We start from the raw sequence: 14,419 nt of genomic DNA on the forward strand, positions 1-14,419 counted from the left end.
AACCCATGATGCCTGGGTTTGCATGACATGACACAGCATGCTCCTGCTGTGGCTTGCATATTCGAAATGGTGGCCTGCACACATCTTGGAGCCCCACAGGTTAATTAAGTTACGGTGGCTTATCATGAGGTATGAACTGAGTCAATATTAGACAATTACAGTTCATTTAAAACATATCAAAAGCTTAAGTGAACATTTGTCCCTTTCAAATATGAGACTGAAGGTACACATACACTGCAGCATAAACCCATTTTAGCTGTAATGGGAATTTATTAGAAGGACAGGATACAAATTCCTGTAACTAACAAATAATTTCAAAACAGGGTCATTGCCTTCACTTCAAACAATACAATGTAAAACTACATATTGTAGTTTTGAGGTGATTTGAATTAATTCATTTATTACATTTCTATACCATCCAATAGCTCAAGCTCTCTAGGTGGTCCACAACAACAAAAATAATAAAATACAACACAATAAAATACAATATAAACATTTAAAAGTTTAAAACTGCAGTATAAAATAAACATTATAACTAAATAGAACCTAGCAGCAGTGCAAAGATTTAAAATACAGTACCAGATTTAATACAGAAACTGAGACAAATTAAGTCTATTTGACTAACAGAACTACAGTTCCCAAAGTTCTTTAGGGAAAGCCATGACATGTGAAAGCTAATTAAATTTTATAATGTAGCATGATGCCCATAATCCTACAGTAGCACAGAACATATGGCATAATCCGTGAATGAAAATGTCAATGTAAATGTGGGTGTGTGCTGTAGATCTATAGAGAATAAGCTTGATAAATTTGTCCAGTGTGATTAGACACATTAGTCTGATTTGCACGTAACGGCAACCCAGAGTATGGGTTTTTTCGTGGGTTGTCATTGAATTGTGGGTTGTCATTATGTGCGAACCCTGCACTGTGGTTTAACTATTAGCCATGTTAGCCATGAACAACCCAGGAAGAGAACCCATGGCTTGTTGTTGGATTGTGAACCACCCAACCTATACTCTGGGTTGTCATTATGCGCAAACCAGGTCATTTTGTTGTTGTTGTTGTTGCTTTCTATAGCACCATCAGGGTACATGGTGCTTTACAGAGTACAGGAGGACATGCCCTTGCCCTGAGGAGCTGGCAATCTAAAATTTCAGAGGGTTAACAGAGAGGAAGAGGAGAGAAATTGCAACAGGGTTAAACAGGGAAAGAATATGCAATTTTCAGTTACAGGTTTATTGCCCAATCCCATCCATGCATGTTATCTCAGTTGTAAGTACTAATGAGTGCAATAAAACTTGAGTGTGTATAGGATTGTAGCCTTGGAGAAGAATTACCATCAATTGCTTCAGATCTCACTGGGAAATACAAACAAACATAATCCCAGTACAATAAGCATTACTTGGAAATAGCGCTTTTTACAAATTGTATTGGCATTCTGTCAGCTAATAATGGTTTTGGATAAGTTCCAATAAGCCTGAGAAACCTGATATAGCTACAATGTGAATGAACTTTCCTATGGCTATGTTTAAAACTGAACGTTGCCATTTTGGGTAATAAAATTATCCTTGCCTGTTAAGGATGTCATCCACACCTTTTTTAAGTTTGTCCTTCTGTTCCTTGTGCAGGGCTTCTTTAAAATTTGCCATTTTAAAGGAGCCCCACATATGTCTCAAAATATGATGGCACATGGCATGGGAGCTGTGGCCATTTTTCCAGGAGTGGAGAAAACTTGAATTCTGAAGCAGGATTAATAGTAGAAAGTTCAGAAGAGCCATGATTGCTATATCCTGGTATGGGGTTGCAATGGCTGCTTCTAAGTCAATGGATTGACTCTAAAGGTGCCATTCCCCTCGCCCCTGCACATCCTCAAAATCTGCTCCATAGGCCAGGGAAACTTCCAGAGTATATCTTTGGGTGGTATGGAGGGCTGTAGATTGAAGATGGGGAAAGTCCCACTGTGCCAGGTGACTTCTGCTAGTGTTACGTTAAGATTTAACCCGATATGATTGCCTCAGGAAGCTGTGTATGGAATGTGGAATACAAGTCAGAAAGGTGTACCATCCTAGGCTAGGATCCAAATAAACACATCTGAAGGGGGCATTATGCTTGTTTTTCTGAATCAGTGCCTCCCCAGGCCAATGGCAAACTGCCCTTGAAGCTGAAGGGAGTATTAAATGCACTGTGTGATATGGCACAGGGTTCAGTTGATCCAAGAAAAGAAGCAAAGTCAGAAAATCTAGTGGGCTAGCCTAAGGATCATGTCTTTGCAGGAACTTATGTAGTTCTTTATTATTTAAAATATTTCTTGTCCACCTTTCACGGCAGAAGCCCTCCCAAGGCAGCGTACAACACAGATACCAGTTCGATTCAGGGCCAGCCCTTTCATTAGGCAGGGTGAGACAGCCTGCCTCAGCTGATGGTTTTTGGATACACCTAACAGGAAGCAAAATTATTTCACCCATGATTTGGTTTATCATTATACTGTGCAACTTTGGGGATGCCATTTGGATTCCCTTACTTAGAAACCAAAATGTCTTGGACCATCTCTGCTCAGATTCTTATTCCGCTTTGGACCCCCATGTCCATTAATGAGGTTCTGATTTTGAGGCTATTAACAGTGCTAAACTCACTGTTGCTCGCCATGAGATTTACACAAGAAGCCTTCCTTCAAAAAATGTCTGGGTGGCTGCTCCAAGGCTCTTTTTCTCAGTGCTGTTCATTCTTTTTGTCTTGCAGCTATGATCTTATGTGCAGATGCTGGCATTCGGAACCCAAGCTACGACCCAGCTTCGGAGCCCTGAAATTTCAGCTCGAAATGATTTTGGCAAGACTGTCTTTGCTCTCATCCAGTCAGGATCCTCTGTATGTCAACATTGGGAAACCACAAGAAGCTTGTAGGAATGACACCACGGTGAATTGTCCCTTTGGAGGCTTGGACGCTGAAGTGAACATTGCAGGAGCAGCAGCTGCTGTCACTAGTGACTATCGCTACATCATGAGCCCCTTGTGCCTTGGGAATGATGCTGAAAGTGAAAGACATCTGGATGCATCAGATGTGGGGGAGGCTAGGAGCCTTCTTTACAATTTGGAGATGGGAGTAAAACAATGTTAGCCTGAAAAAAAAGTGACACTTCACTCCCCTCCAATAAGATTTGTGTATCTTTATCATCATATGGTACTGCTTTACCAAGACAGTTGTAGGCTGCTTTTAACCAGCACAGGTAGCTGTAATCCGGGCTACTTCCGTAACTTCCTACAGCTGTTTGGGTCACTGTGGCTGACAGCCCGAAATAACCATGAATCTTAATCACCTCTTGGCCTTCTGAGAGTAACTTCCTAGAACAGTCAATGAAATCCAATGGGAGTGGCCCCAGTCTGTTAGAGCCAGTAAATGCCTGTTTATCCACAGAATTCTCACTGAGTATTGGGGTCGAATAGGGTGCTACTCAGCACTATCTTTTTTTGGTAGATTTCTTCCCCCCAGCAATGGACATGCAAGTTTGGGACCAGCATATATTGGAAAAAATTATCTGCCAGGTTATTTCAGGGCACGAGAAAACAAAGAGCCTAATTTAGCAGTACCGCCTAGACCTCTAGCCTACCTCAGTGGTTCTCAGACTGGGATCTGTGATGCTGCTTCTGTAAAATGAAGAAATACTGCACTCGGAGTGCTGTTTGGTTGCCAGATGTAAGCATTTCTCAAGCAGCTAAGCAACAAAATTCTAACACCTCCCACCCCTGGGTAACAGGGTTGGCCTTTCTTGTCTTTCTTTGCTTCATGTTTGACATAAAATTGGTGATAAGGAAAGTTGCCTTGAGAGCAAAACTGAGAGCTAACGAATGCATCTGATCATAACCAAGCTTAAAACAGATTTTAAGAGAACAGTGCAGAAAAAGATGTCAGTATGTGGAATAAGGTTGCAATGCTATACCCATTTACCTGGAACTAAGCCTCATTGAATTCAGTGGGAGTTACTTCTGAGTTGACATGCATAGAATTGAGCTGTGCAAAAACTATGTACTAAGCAAAATACATATAAAAAAGGAGGTGTGTAATATTAGTAGGAGGCAGCACTTTAAATTAAAAACAGATGTTAATTTTATGTCTTTTTTGCCACATTGTTTTTTAATCAACATTAGCTGCAGCAAAGAAACTGGTCAGCTGATATCAGCAGAAAAATTAGATGCCAATGGGATGTTTTTTATGTAAAGAAGTAGTTTTCAGTCAGAAAGTTTGAGAATCACTGGCCTACCTAATTAGAGGCTCTTCTGGCATTCTGCAGAAGTTCAGCTGTATTGGGATATAACTTTTGTCTATTTTGACAACATTCCATAGGGAAATACTCATTTTTAAGCTCTAATTTTCAAATCAACCTGTGTAATTAATCATAACTTAAAAGAATAGCATGTGCTTTGAAGAAGAAGATGATGACAATGTGTAAATCAGTGTTTTTGTATAGCTGTTCCAAACATAGGGAAGGCTAAAGGTGGGGCATTACATCTTACCATCCTGGCTGCCTGAATTTTTAGAAAACTTCCTCCTCTCTGATTATTAGAAGGACCCCGTGATGCAGTGATATTCGATATGCCACCACACAGAAATCACATTGGGCTATATCCTATTTGGGATGTGTTAGTGTACGTTAACTGTAGCACAGTGCCAGTAGCATTTGCTGGCGTGACAGGTTTCCCCAGAAAGTGTATTGGGTCAACAAACGCTATTGGTGTTGAACTAGAGGTTGCTTATGCTAGCTCAACGTAATTCACTTTAGTGCTGGTGCTGAATATGATTCTCCTCACTGGGTGTGACACAACTGAAGTAGTTTTCAGTCCAACTGATTTCCATGAAAGCGTTTTAGCACAGCAGTGGGGGACCTGTGGCCCTCCAGATATCTGATCATTGGACTCCCAACTCCCATCAGCCTCAGCTCAAAGGTCTGGGATGATGGGAGTTGTAGTCTAGCAACATCTAGAGGATTGTAGGTTCCCCACCCATGGTTTAGGATATGCTGAGGAGTTCAAATGCTTGTTTTTGGCTGGATCATACCCACTCAGCCTGTTTGCACGACCACAGAGGGGGAAATAAGCCATGATGGCTTATTTCCCCTGCTGTGCATGCTGGGGAGATTTGCAAAATTATTCTCACCAGCGCAGCTTGCCATATTGTGTGAACCCAGTGAGGGTGGTTTGTTGCCATGGCTAACAAGCCACCCCAGGACCCTTAAACATCCCATGGGTTCTGGGTGGCTTGTTAACCCACAGCAACAAGTCATCCTTGCTGGATATGCACAACATGGCAAGCTGTGCCAGTGAGGGTAATGCAAATCCCCCCTGGCATGTCGCCGGCACACACAGTGAGGAGATAAGCCACCATGGCTTATTTCCCACTCCATGATTGTGTGAACCCACTCTTTCTTTGTTTTCTAAGCTGCAGATCCATTAGAGCAGGGGTAGGTGACTTTTTTGGCCTGTGGGCACATTTGGTAATTTGATAAACTGTCCTGGGCACCACCACAAAATGGCTACCATGCGTGGCATGGCAAAGGACAAATAACCTGCTCAAAAGACTGTGTACAAGGCAGAGGTGGGGTCTGAGCCCCAACACATGAGACAACTCCTTTGAACCCACAGTTTTCAGCACCAACACAAACCTATTTCATAGCAATCTCAGCTGCTGGTCAGAATATCCGTTAATTTTTTTTAAAAAAGCAGGAGGGGTAGGCCACCTTGGCAAATGCCAAGAAAGGTATCTGGGGGTGCATGGGTACCCATGGGCACCACGTTGCCAACCCCTGCCGTAGAGGCTATGTGCACAACAAAACCCTATGGATAGTGAGAATACCACTGGTAATTTGTATTGTTATGCTTTCCTTGTGCATTTCATTCAATGCTCATTAAGGACACATTTCCTTCTGCCAGATGTAGAACTAGATAATTGAAAATACTGAAGCTCAAATCACCAGATAAATCCTCGTGAGGGACACTGACAAGGCCCCTTCTACCAATTAGTTTTCCTTTGATCAGGTTTTAATCTCTTTTGTTCATATAAATAGGATCCTTAAAGTATGGCTTTCTAGAATGTTTCATGAGTGGAGAGGTCATTCTCATCTGCCAGAAATATTGCACAGTAAATAACTCATCAAAGCCATTCTACCTCTGCCCACACCCTAGCACAACCTTCCCCAACTAGGTACCCTCCAAAAGGTTTGGACTACAACTCCCATCATCCCTTACCATTTGCTGGGAGCAATGGAAGTTGTTGTCCAAAACATCTGGAGGGTACCAAGTTGGGGAAGGCTGCTGTAGCATCACCCTTCAATGTGGCTAAGAAATAGAACCCTGGGTGGGGCTATGCGGATAGGGCTGTGTTCTATTTTTCGTTATTCTCACTATATTTTATTGGACAAAGTGAATAGGCTGCACTCGGCAAGACATTTTGGAAAGAAGAAAACCTGCTTTACACCCTCTCCTGCTCAAAAAACCAGGGTTCATCAGGAGACAAAGGCAGATTTAGCTCCGCCAAGAATACCCCCCATCGCTTTACCTACTTTTGCTCCTATGAAAGAACTAGAGCTCTTTCTTACCCCTACAACTAGGTGGCCTGACAGCTACTATTACCCAAATTAGATGGGCGGGGGAGCCATGTTTTTTCATTCACATGTCTACCCTGTTCACATATAAAATAGTAAGCAGGTTTCTTGCAACAAAAGGTGGATGTGTATGAGGGGAGCATTCTCTTACCTTGCCACGCCCCTTCACTTCAGGGACTCCAATACCAGAAGTGAGCCAAGCTAGGGAAAAAAGTAGTGGAAGTGTCAGAGCACCAGGAAGTAAGGTGGGAAAGGGTTCGGCTTCCCTTCCCCACATGCACCTTTTGCTGTAGAAATTAGACACGCACACACCATCCACCTGCTACTTTATATGTGAGTGGGACAGACACACATGTATGCCCCATCACACAAAATTTGGCCGTAAGGGAACAGGGAGGGGAGCAGGGCAGGCCCTATCATTAGGCAGCAGTTTGTCCTGAGGCTTCCAATCATTTCCATACTTGTAAGCTGCCACCCCAGTGGTGGCAAAGCTTGCTTGTTGCTGGCATTGATGCCTGCCCTGAGCCCCCTAAGCTAGCCTGCTATCGTCAGGTGCCATGGAGGATGCTGTCCCATTGCCAATGTTGAAGTATGATTCAACTGCTAGTCCGGTTTACGTCTGTATGTGGAATGTGAGGAGCATCACCTGGTCCTTTTCCTCAGACAGCAAAATGTCTTGGACCAGCCCTGGGGGCGAGAAGCACTGTGAACAAAGGGTTGCTCTAACTGGGCCCTCTCTGCCCTGCTCCCACCTAAATAAACTTAGTACTCTGACAACCTCTCATAAATATGCAAAGAGAAATTGGGGTGAATCCTCTTTTTACACAGCTTTGACTATGCTGATTGTGTGAACAAAGGAGTGGCTAAAGCCCACTAAGGGTTAATTCATTTCCATCAAACTGTCATTAAAAAAAAACGCAGAAATATTACAAATATTACAAGGATTAATTCTATCCCTAATGAAATAGCATGAACTAGAAAACAAGTTATTTGTGCAAATATTGGTGGTATGCCTTCATCGCCAGTGGCATTTGGTGTTTATATGAGCTTCCCATCATCGTGAAAAGCAAGTAATTGATGTGGTGCTTGATAATGTAAAAAATTCCTGATAAAAGTTAGTAAAACCGGTGGCAGGCTAATGGTATTATAATTATGATTAAGAATGGTTCTGTACGGTAGGTGCTGAGAATTCCATACTTGCTGTTCAGGAATGAAGTGGTAGAGATGGGACCAAACTTTAACATTCAAAACAGTTATCCTATGAAGCCTTTGTGACAAAGCCCCAAGTTTCAAACTTCACTACTGAATCAGAGTCCAGATTTGAAATAAATATTCTACAGGAGTTTGAATCTGGGATTTTTATGGACACTCACCTGATTGAATTAAACCAACTGAAAGCAAGTGTTCTCTAGAAGCCTTTCCAATGGCCTATGCAATAATTCAACATGGGTGTAGACAGGACTTTACTGGATATTAGGCAGTCCCTACCCCCCAACACACACTGATTAAAATTGCTATCTTGCCACCATATCTGGGTTCTCATAGTATGCAGTGTAAGACATGAAGACTAACACTTTGACCCTATGATGTCGATATATAAATGGTGAATTCAATTCTTCAAGTGCTAGTCCTTATGCAGCCAAAATGGCACCCTCCATTCATAGGAAGAAGGTGTTTGCAAGCTCAGCGGAAACCTGAGGTTTGCAGAAGTACAAGAAACTCTTTTTAAACCCCTGGGGGCTGGGAGACTCAACCATGGCCCAATGAGGACTGAGCACACTCAGTGGGCACATAATGCTGGCTAACTTGGAGGGCGGGGGGGGGTGTGTTATAATGGAATGGAGTGGCAGGAACCTGAACAGAAGCACTCCACACTGTAACATTTTGTTACAGGTCCCACTTGTGCCTCTTTATTTGGAATTAAGTCTCAGTGAATTCAATGAGATTTATTTCCTAATAAATATGCATAGGATTATAGTTTAAGCTTCCTGCAGCAGCCACTTACCAAGAAGAGCAAGTGTACATATAAAATCTAGTTTTCTGAAGCATGTCATTAGTTTTTATGCTTTTTTAAAAATAAAATATGTACTGTGTCCTGGTTCTTGTCTTTATTCATTCTTTCTCATCACTTCGCAGGTGCTTTTTAAAAGACTTCAGAATAGAATTGACAAAATTGGCTGTCCCTGGAACTGAACAATTACATAAAATGCATTGAACCAAATAACCACTGCCTCTGCAAGGCTGAGTGGACAAAATTGGGACAAAGTGTGAGAGTGGACCAGCTTAGCTAGAAAGCATTACTGCTTGTCCTTGCAAATGCAGAAGACCTTTCCCCTGTTACACTGTACTTGCTGAGCAATTGAATGTGAGACCTCATGCCAGCATCTTATCTTAACATATGTTTGAGGAGGGGAGACAGATGCTATGGAAGTATCCCCTACTGGATACTTCCATGACCATTTAGTATTGACTTTTCTGCAAGAATGGTAATCTACACATGTATCTGCTAATAATCATTCCACCACAAAATGAGTATGTTATTTAAACACCCACATCCCTCTACCTGTTAAATGACCGAAGTGTAACACTGTTATATGCTGCTTCTCCTTGACAAGTAGAAAGCCCTTGCCATCATACACTAAAATTAGTCTTGGGAATATATATTGGACAATTTTTAAACATTACTATCATTATTATTCCTTCTCCCAGAAATGGGAACCTATAAAAATGCTTTTGATATTCATACTGCTCACCTTTTCAGCATTTTTACCATTAGTTGACTCCATAAGACATATCACTTCATGTGTACTGTGAAAATGGCTTAACCCAGATTTGAAACCTTACCTCGACTAGCCTAAATGAAAACTGTATAAAAGGCAGACTTCTACTCTACATGACTAATGTGCAGGCCAAAATATTTTGCAACTTTCTTTGTAGTTTCAACTTTAACTGAATTAAGATTTAATTTGAATTGGAGTCTATTAAAATAGGGTGTGGATTCAGATTTAGGCATATGCAACTGGGCTGGAGGAAGCAACTTCCCTGGCCACTCCTCCATTATCCAGTCCCCTGAAAATGCCACCTAGAGGGTTGGGGGACCCTGTTGAATGGGTTGAGCTATGGTTCCGGGGGGGTGGGAGGTGGGAGGAGACAGAGGATCTCTAAAAATCAGGTAGCGGCACTGCAAAGCCCTTCCATTAAGAGAAGGCAAATCCTTGATTTAATCCAGTATGTCTATTACCAGTAAAAGTTATGAACTCATGCTGGTTTTGATGAGGGGTCTTCTTTCCCACTTATCAGCTAGGCTTCTTGGCCAAGTAAAACCTACCAATGATCATAAATTTGTCTAGTCTTACATCTGTGGCAAAAGATAAAAACAGCTTCTCCCCCATTTCAAATCAGAAGATACAACCATGGCTGCATTGTGATGCGTAGCTCCAAAATTTTAACTCAAACCTCTATAGGCTCTTTTTTCCCAGTACACCTTGGGCCCAGGACCTAACCAACCTATTGTGCCCTCCACTCTGAGACCCACCACACATCAGCCCCCTGTGATCCATGCATACAATGCTGTCATCCCCCACTTGCTTATACAACTGAAGTCTCTGTAGGAACATTCAAGCACGAAGTAACTCAAGGTACCAACAGATTTGCAATCCGAACTGGCTAATTGGTTGCTCTCTCATTTTCAGCAGGATCCAAAATGTCACATTTCCACACGGATGCTCCAAGAGGTCTGGGGAACACTTCTTTTCTCCTGAATTCATATCTGTGGTAGAATCTCAACCCCACTTAAGAGCTTTTCTACAAGAGGCATTTATTGCACGCTCGTCATTCCCTAGTCAAGGCTGTTTATGGGTTCTTAAGTCAATGTTGTGACCCTCCAGTTTAGATTCTGTGTCTAACAAACACTTTCAGCGAGTTTTATTTATTTTTAGAGCAGGCACTTTTCTACATGAGTCTTTTAGCCCACCACTTTACCAAGGCTTCTGCTTCCAGATTTGTTGTGGGATAAAGATCTGATCCTCTACAAGTTTTTTCCTGTTTTTTTTCCTTCTCTGCCTTTCTATATGTTCCATTACATAGCCACCAGGTGACACTGTGGTATAGCAGAATTGCTCAACTGCACTAGGGTTTCATTCCACCTTTCCCAGATATAACAGACTTTCCTTGATCAAAAAGAAAATACTACAATGGTTGCAAAGAACAGGAGAGGCCCTGAAGGAGGTCATGTAAAGTACCCGAAAAACCATGAAGAATCACGAGCACACAATAAATGCCTTGTGTAGAAAGGCTCCAGGGAAAACGTGGCATTGGGCTGTGAAAGTGAAATTTCCTCTTGCGTATTTGTGCTATACCACAGTGCCAGCTAGAGGTTATGCAGCAGAAAAGTAAACGCTCATTATGTAGCGCTCAGATCTCAATTTTCCATAAACCCTAAAGCAGATACAGCAATGAATAGCCTCTTGTAGAAAAGCTCTAAATTGCCCACCTGTAGTGCCACCAAATAGCACCCTGCCCCCACACCAATTGCAAGAGAAGGTGCAGCTGCCACTTCTGCAATGGCCTTTGCCCTTCAACCCAAGCTGGCACACAGTCCTGATGTGCTGGGCCACAACCCTCACCTCCCCTAGCCAGTGGGAATGCTGGCTGGGGATGATGGGAGTTGTAGTCCAAAGTATCTGAACTGGGGGGCACCAGGTTGGGAACAGCTGCTATAGATGCTTTGTTGGGAAGCCAGTCGTGTTGACTTTAATAGTGCTTCCTCCAAGGTGCGCACAGGGACTGGGAGCATCTCTGCATCAGCCTAAAATCTAGGGGTGTACGAACCCCACTTACCGTTCCCCTCCAGGGTCCGCTGGGGGGGGAGGTGATCCGTCCCTCCCCCCGGAATCCTCCTTGGTGTCAAGGCCTCTCTCAGTCTAATCCAGTACCCAAGTCCAGACACAGACAAAGGAATTCCTTTCCAAGCTTTATTCTTCTTTTACAACTTAACAACTCTACAGGTAGCAACTAGATCTGAGCAGCAGAGTACCCATGCCCTAAGTTGGAACAGTTGGTCCCCGTTTGAAAGGGAATTACTGGCAGACCCCTGAACTTAAGGACTAAGGAGAGTCCCTCCCCTTTTCCCTTGGATCCTCTGGGCACAGCCGTTGTTTGCGCGCCAACCAGGCACCTCGCCTCCTTTCTGCGCCCTCCATCTGGCGCCGCTCTCTGCGAATGCGTCGCGCATCCACCAAGTCTGCTATCTGTGCTCGGTCACTCCCTGGACTGCTAACTAAACTAGGAATGCTGGTGGGAGGAATCTCCGTCAGCTGTGGGCCTTGGGAAAGAGGAGCACGCTCCTCTCCCAGGAGCGACTGCTCTTCCTCAGAATCAGAACTACTCTGGGATTCTATGGGCTCAGTGTCCACCCTGACACCTGGCTGGTTCTGCTCCGCGGCAAGTCGATGGAGCCGCCGGCCAGGGCTGCCTGCAGCCGGATTTCTGTCTGCTGCTGGGCTGCGGCCGCAAATGGCATCCAGCGTAGGGGACGCCATTTGTGTCCCTGCCCTTTGCCGTGATTGGCTACGTAAATATTTACATAGCCAAGCCCGGCAGCAGAACAAAGATGATGGACCTTGACCAGCCACCACCAGGTAGGGTCCGTCCCAACTGGCCTTTGCGGGGTGGCGGGGGGGAGCAGTCCATTCCACCACATTCTCAGGGGGGCCAGATTCTTTAGAATCTTTAAATCTCTAAAGAGTCTTTAGAATCTGGCCTCACTGGAGTCCGTGGCAGATTTCTCCACCATCCCTACTGAAATCCCACATTTAAAATGGGGCTTTATGCTTCTGTTTTAAATGCAGGATCAAAACGGGCTCCCTTTACACAGGCTTCCCTCCCCCCTTATTTGAGTCTTCCATATGTTTCATTGGTCGACCGCCTCTCCTCGCGGTTTTGCCTTTTTCAGGGAAGGAACTCAGGGGAACACAAGCGAGGAAATTTGATAGCTCATTCTCTCCGACCTATTTAAAAATGGAACAAAGGTCATTTAGTGCCAGAGGAGCTTCCCGAGGTCATCGAAAGGGCCCGCAAACTTCCGAGAGTGAGCAATCTCAATAGCAGGGTAACAGCTCCCGCCGAAGAAGCCCTGGGGAACCGCTCTGCCTCCCTGAGGCGAGGGCGTTCGTGGGCGTGGGACGGAAACGACTTCCAGCTTCCTCCCTGGCCCCGCCGCAGTCACCACCAATCCACATCCGGCTCTACTCCGCGATCTGATACACGTCTCTGCCGACCCACTGACTTCAACGGTGCGCACACGCCCGCAGTCCCAAGGACGGGGGTCCCATCAAGCGCGGCCGGCGGGCACGTGATCGCGCGTAGCTCCGCACCTCTCGCGCGCGCCACGGGAGGCGCGCGTTGGCTACGCCACGTGGGCGGGCGCGTGGGCGCGCGCGCGATCTGTGTCCGCCTGGCCAAAACACACGGGGGTCCGGCTGCCTCTGCTGTGGAACGGGGGGCGGGGGGACGGGTTCGGCCGGGGAGGAGTGGGCGGGGAAAGGAAGCTGAGGGGCGTCGCCTGACTGCCGCAAGGTACACTGCAGCGGGGGGGGGGGGGGCGGCGCCGCAGCCAGGGCTAGGAATGGCGGGAAGTTCGAGGTTCCTCTCAGGTAGCAACACGACGGCAGCGGCGGGGGGCGCCCAGTCCCGCCCGCCTCGCTCAGCTCCTCTGGCCGCCTGCCTAGTGGCCTCAGGGGAAGGCAGAGCACGTAACATCCGTTGCGCCGGGCGGGGCGAAGCCCCGGATTGGCGTTATTCGGAGGAAAGGGGAAACTGTCGGGAGCGGCTCAGCACCCGCGTGGTGGCTTTTTCCTCGTACGAAGAGTTGTCTGTTTCGAAAGTTGAGACGCGAGCTTTGTTTGCTTTTTAACGCGTAACGATAAGGGATGTACTTGGGTTTGGCTTACTACAGGGCTGCATCGGTATATGTGATAAGGTCAGGTAAAAATCCCACATAACGTAAGCCGACTTGAGGTATATTTGCTGGGATATGAACTGAATGGCAAGAGCAAATTGGTGATGATTAAAACCAAACGCAGTTTTTTAAAAAAAAGAAAATTAAAGCTATTCCCCGTGTTTTAACGTTCAAAATCCGCACATTACTATACAGTCGTGTAGTACTTCGATTATCTCTGTCATTTTGACAAGAAGCACAAATTTGTACGTGTAAGTCCTTCGTAGCAATGGGTAGCTTTTTAAAAAGGAATGGTCAAGTCATATAATGTACCAGAGTGGCATCTGTCGTATTCAGAGGGGCTTGCAAGTAAAGAAGGTATTTTTCAGATACATTCACATGAACAATTTACTTAGCTGACTGAAAATAAGGACGTTTGACTATGGTTTGCTTCCTCCTGCCCTAATGTAATACACACTGTGCAGCATGTACAGAATGCTTGCTTCCAGGGTGGCCCAGTAAAATAATTAGAAAACCAGGTTGTGTTGGTGAACCTCCTCCCCTAACTATGTGCCTTTCTTTTCCCCACAATACTAATTACTCTCTCTGTTATCAGTTGGGGTGAGATCCTAGCAGCCAATGCTGTGATGAGCTGGCCAAGGGGCAGGAATATCTGAAAGGTCTGCATTATCAAAAGTCCTGCCAGGCTTGCCCCAGCAGGCAGAAGAAAGAAGTGGCATCCCTTCCTTCCTTCCTGTTCAGTCCTCCCTTTTCCGCTGTTGTAACCAATGGGATGGAAATGATGTATGCTAGCTCTATCCCCCAGGTGAAAACTGCTTAAGTTTCGTCGCATGTTGTACTGCTAGTGGTATGCCTTCTTTCACTTATA

The 14,419-nt window shown here is 44.9% G+C and overlaps 2 protein-coding genes across 7 annotated transcripts in view; both read left to right on the forward strand.

Annotated features, from left to right (window-relative positions):
* TYRO3 (TYRO3 protein tyrosine kinase) overlaps positions 1–4,105 on the forward strand; it is a 98,582-nt gene extending 94,477 nt beyond the window's left edge. For both annotated transcript variants that reach the window (XM_084827468.1, XM_084827459.1), the window contains exon 19: positions 2,740–4,105. In XM_084827468.1, the coding sequence (XP_084683594.1) occupies positions 2,740–3,115 (376 nt within the window). In that variant the 3' untranslated portion in view covers positions 3,116–4,105. The remainder of the gene's footprint in view (positions 1–2,739) is intronic.
* Positions 4,106–11,560: 7,455 nt separating this feature from the next.
* LOC146357374 (MAX gene-associated protein-like) overlaps positions 11,561–14,419 on the forward strand; it is a 49,551-nt gene continuing 46,692 nt past the window's right edge. For 2 of the 5 annotated variants that reach the window (XM_084846107.1, XM_084846125.1), the window contains exon 1: positions 11,561–14,356. The gene's annotated coding sequence lies outside the window, so the exon portion shown is untranslated. The remainder of the gene's footprint in view (positions 14,357–14,419) is intronic. The other 3 variants (XM_084846087.1, XM_084846116.1, XM_084846097.1) reach the window with 3 other exon arrangements.

Source organism: Heloderma suspectum, chromosome 1 (genome assembly GCF_057233095.1).
Source record: "Heloderma suspectum isolate Gila_16-S chromosome 1, 16-S_ref, whole genome shotgun sequence".
Classification (NCBI taxonomy): Eukaryota; Metazoa; Chordata; class Lepidosauria; order Squamata; family Helodermatidae; genus Heloderma; species Heloderma suspectum.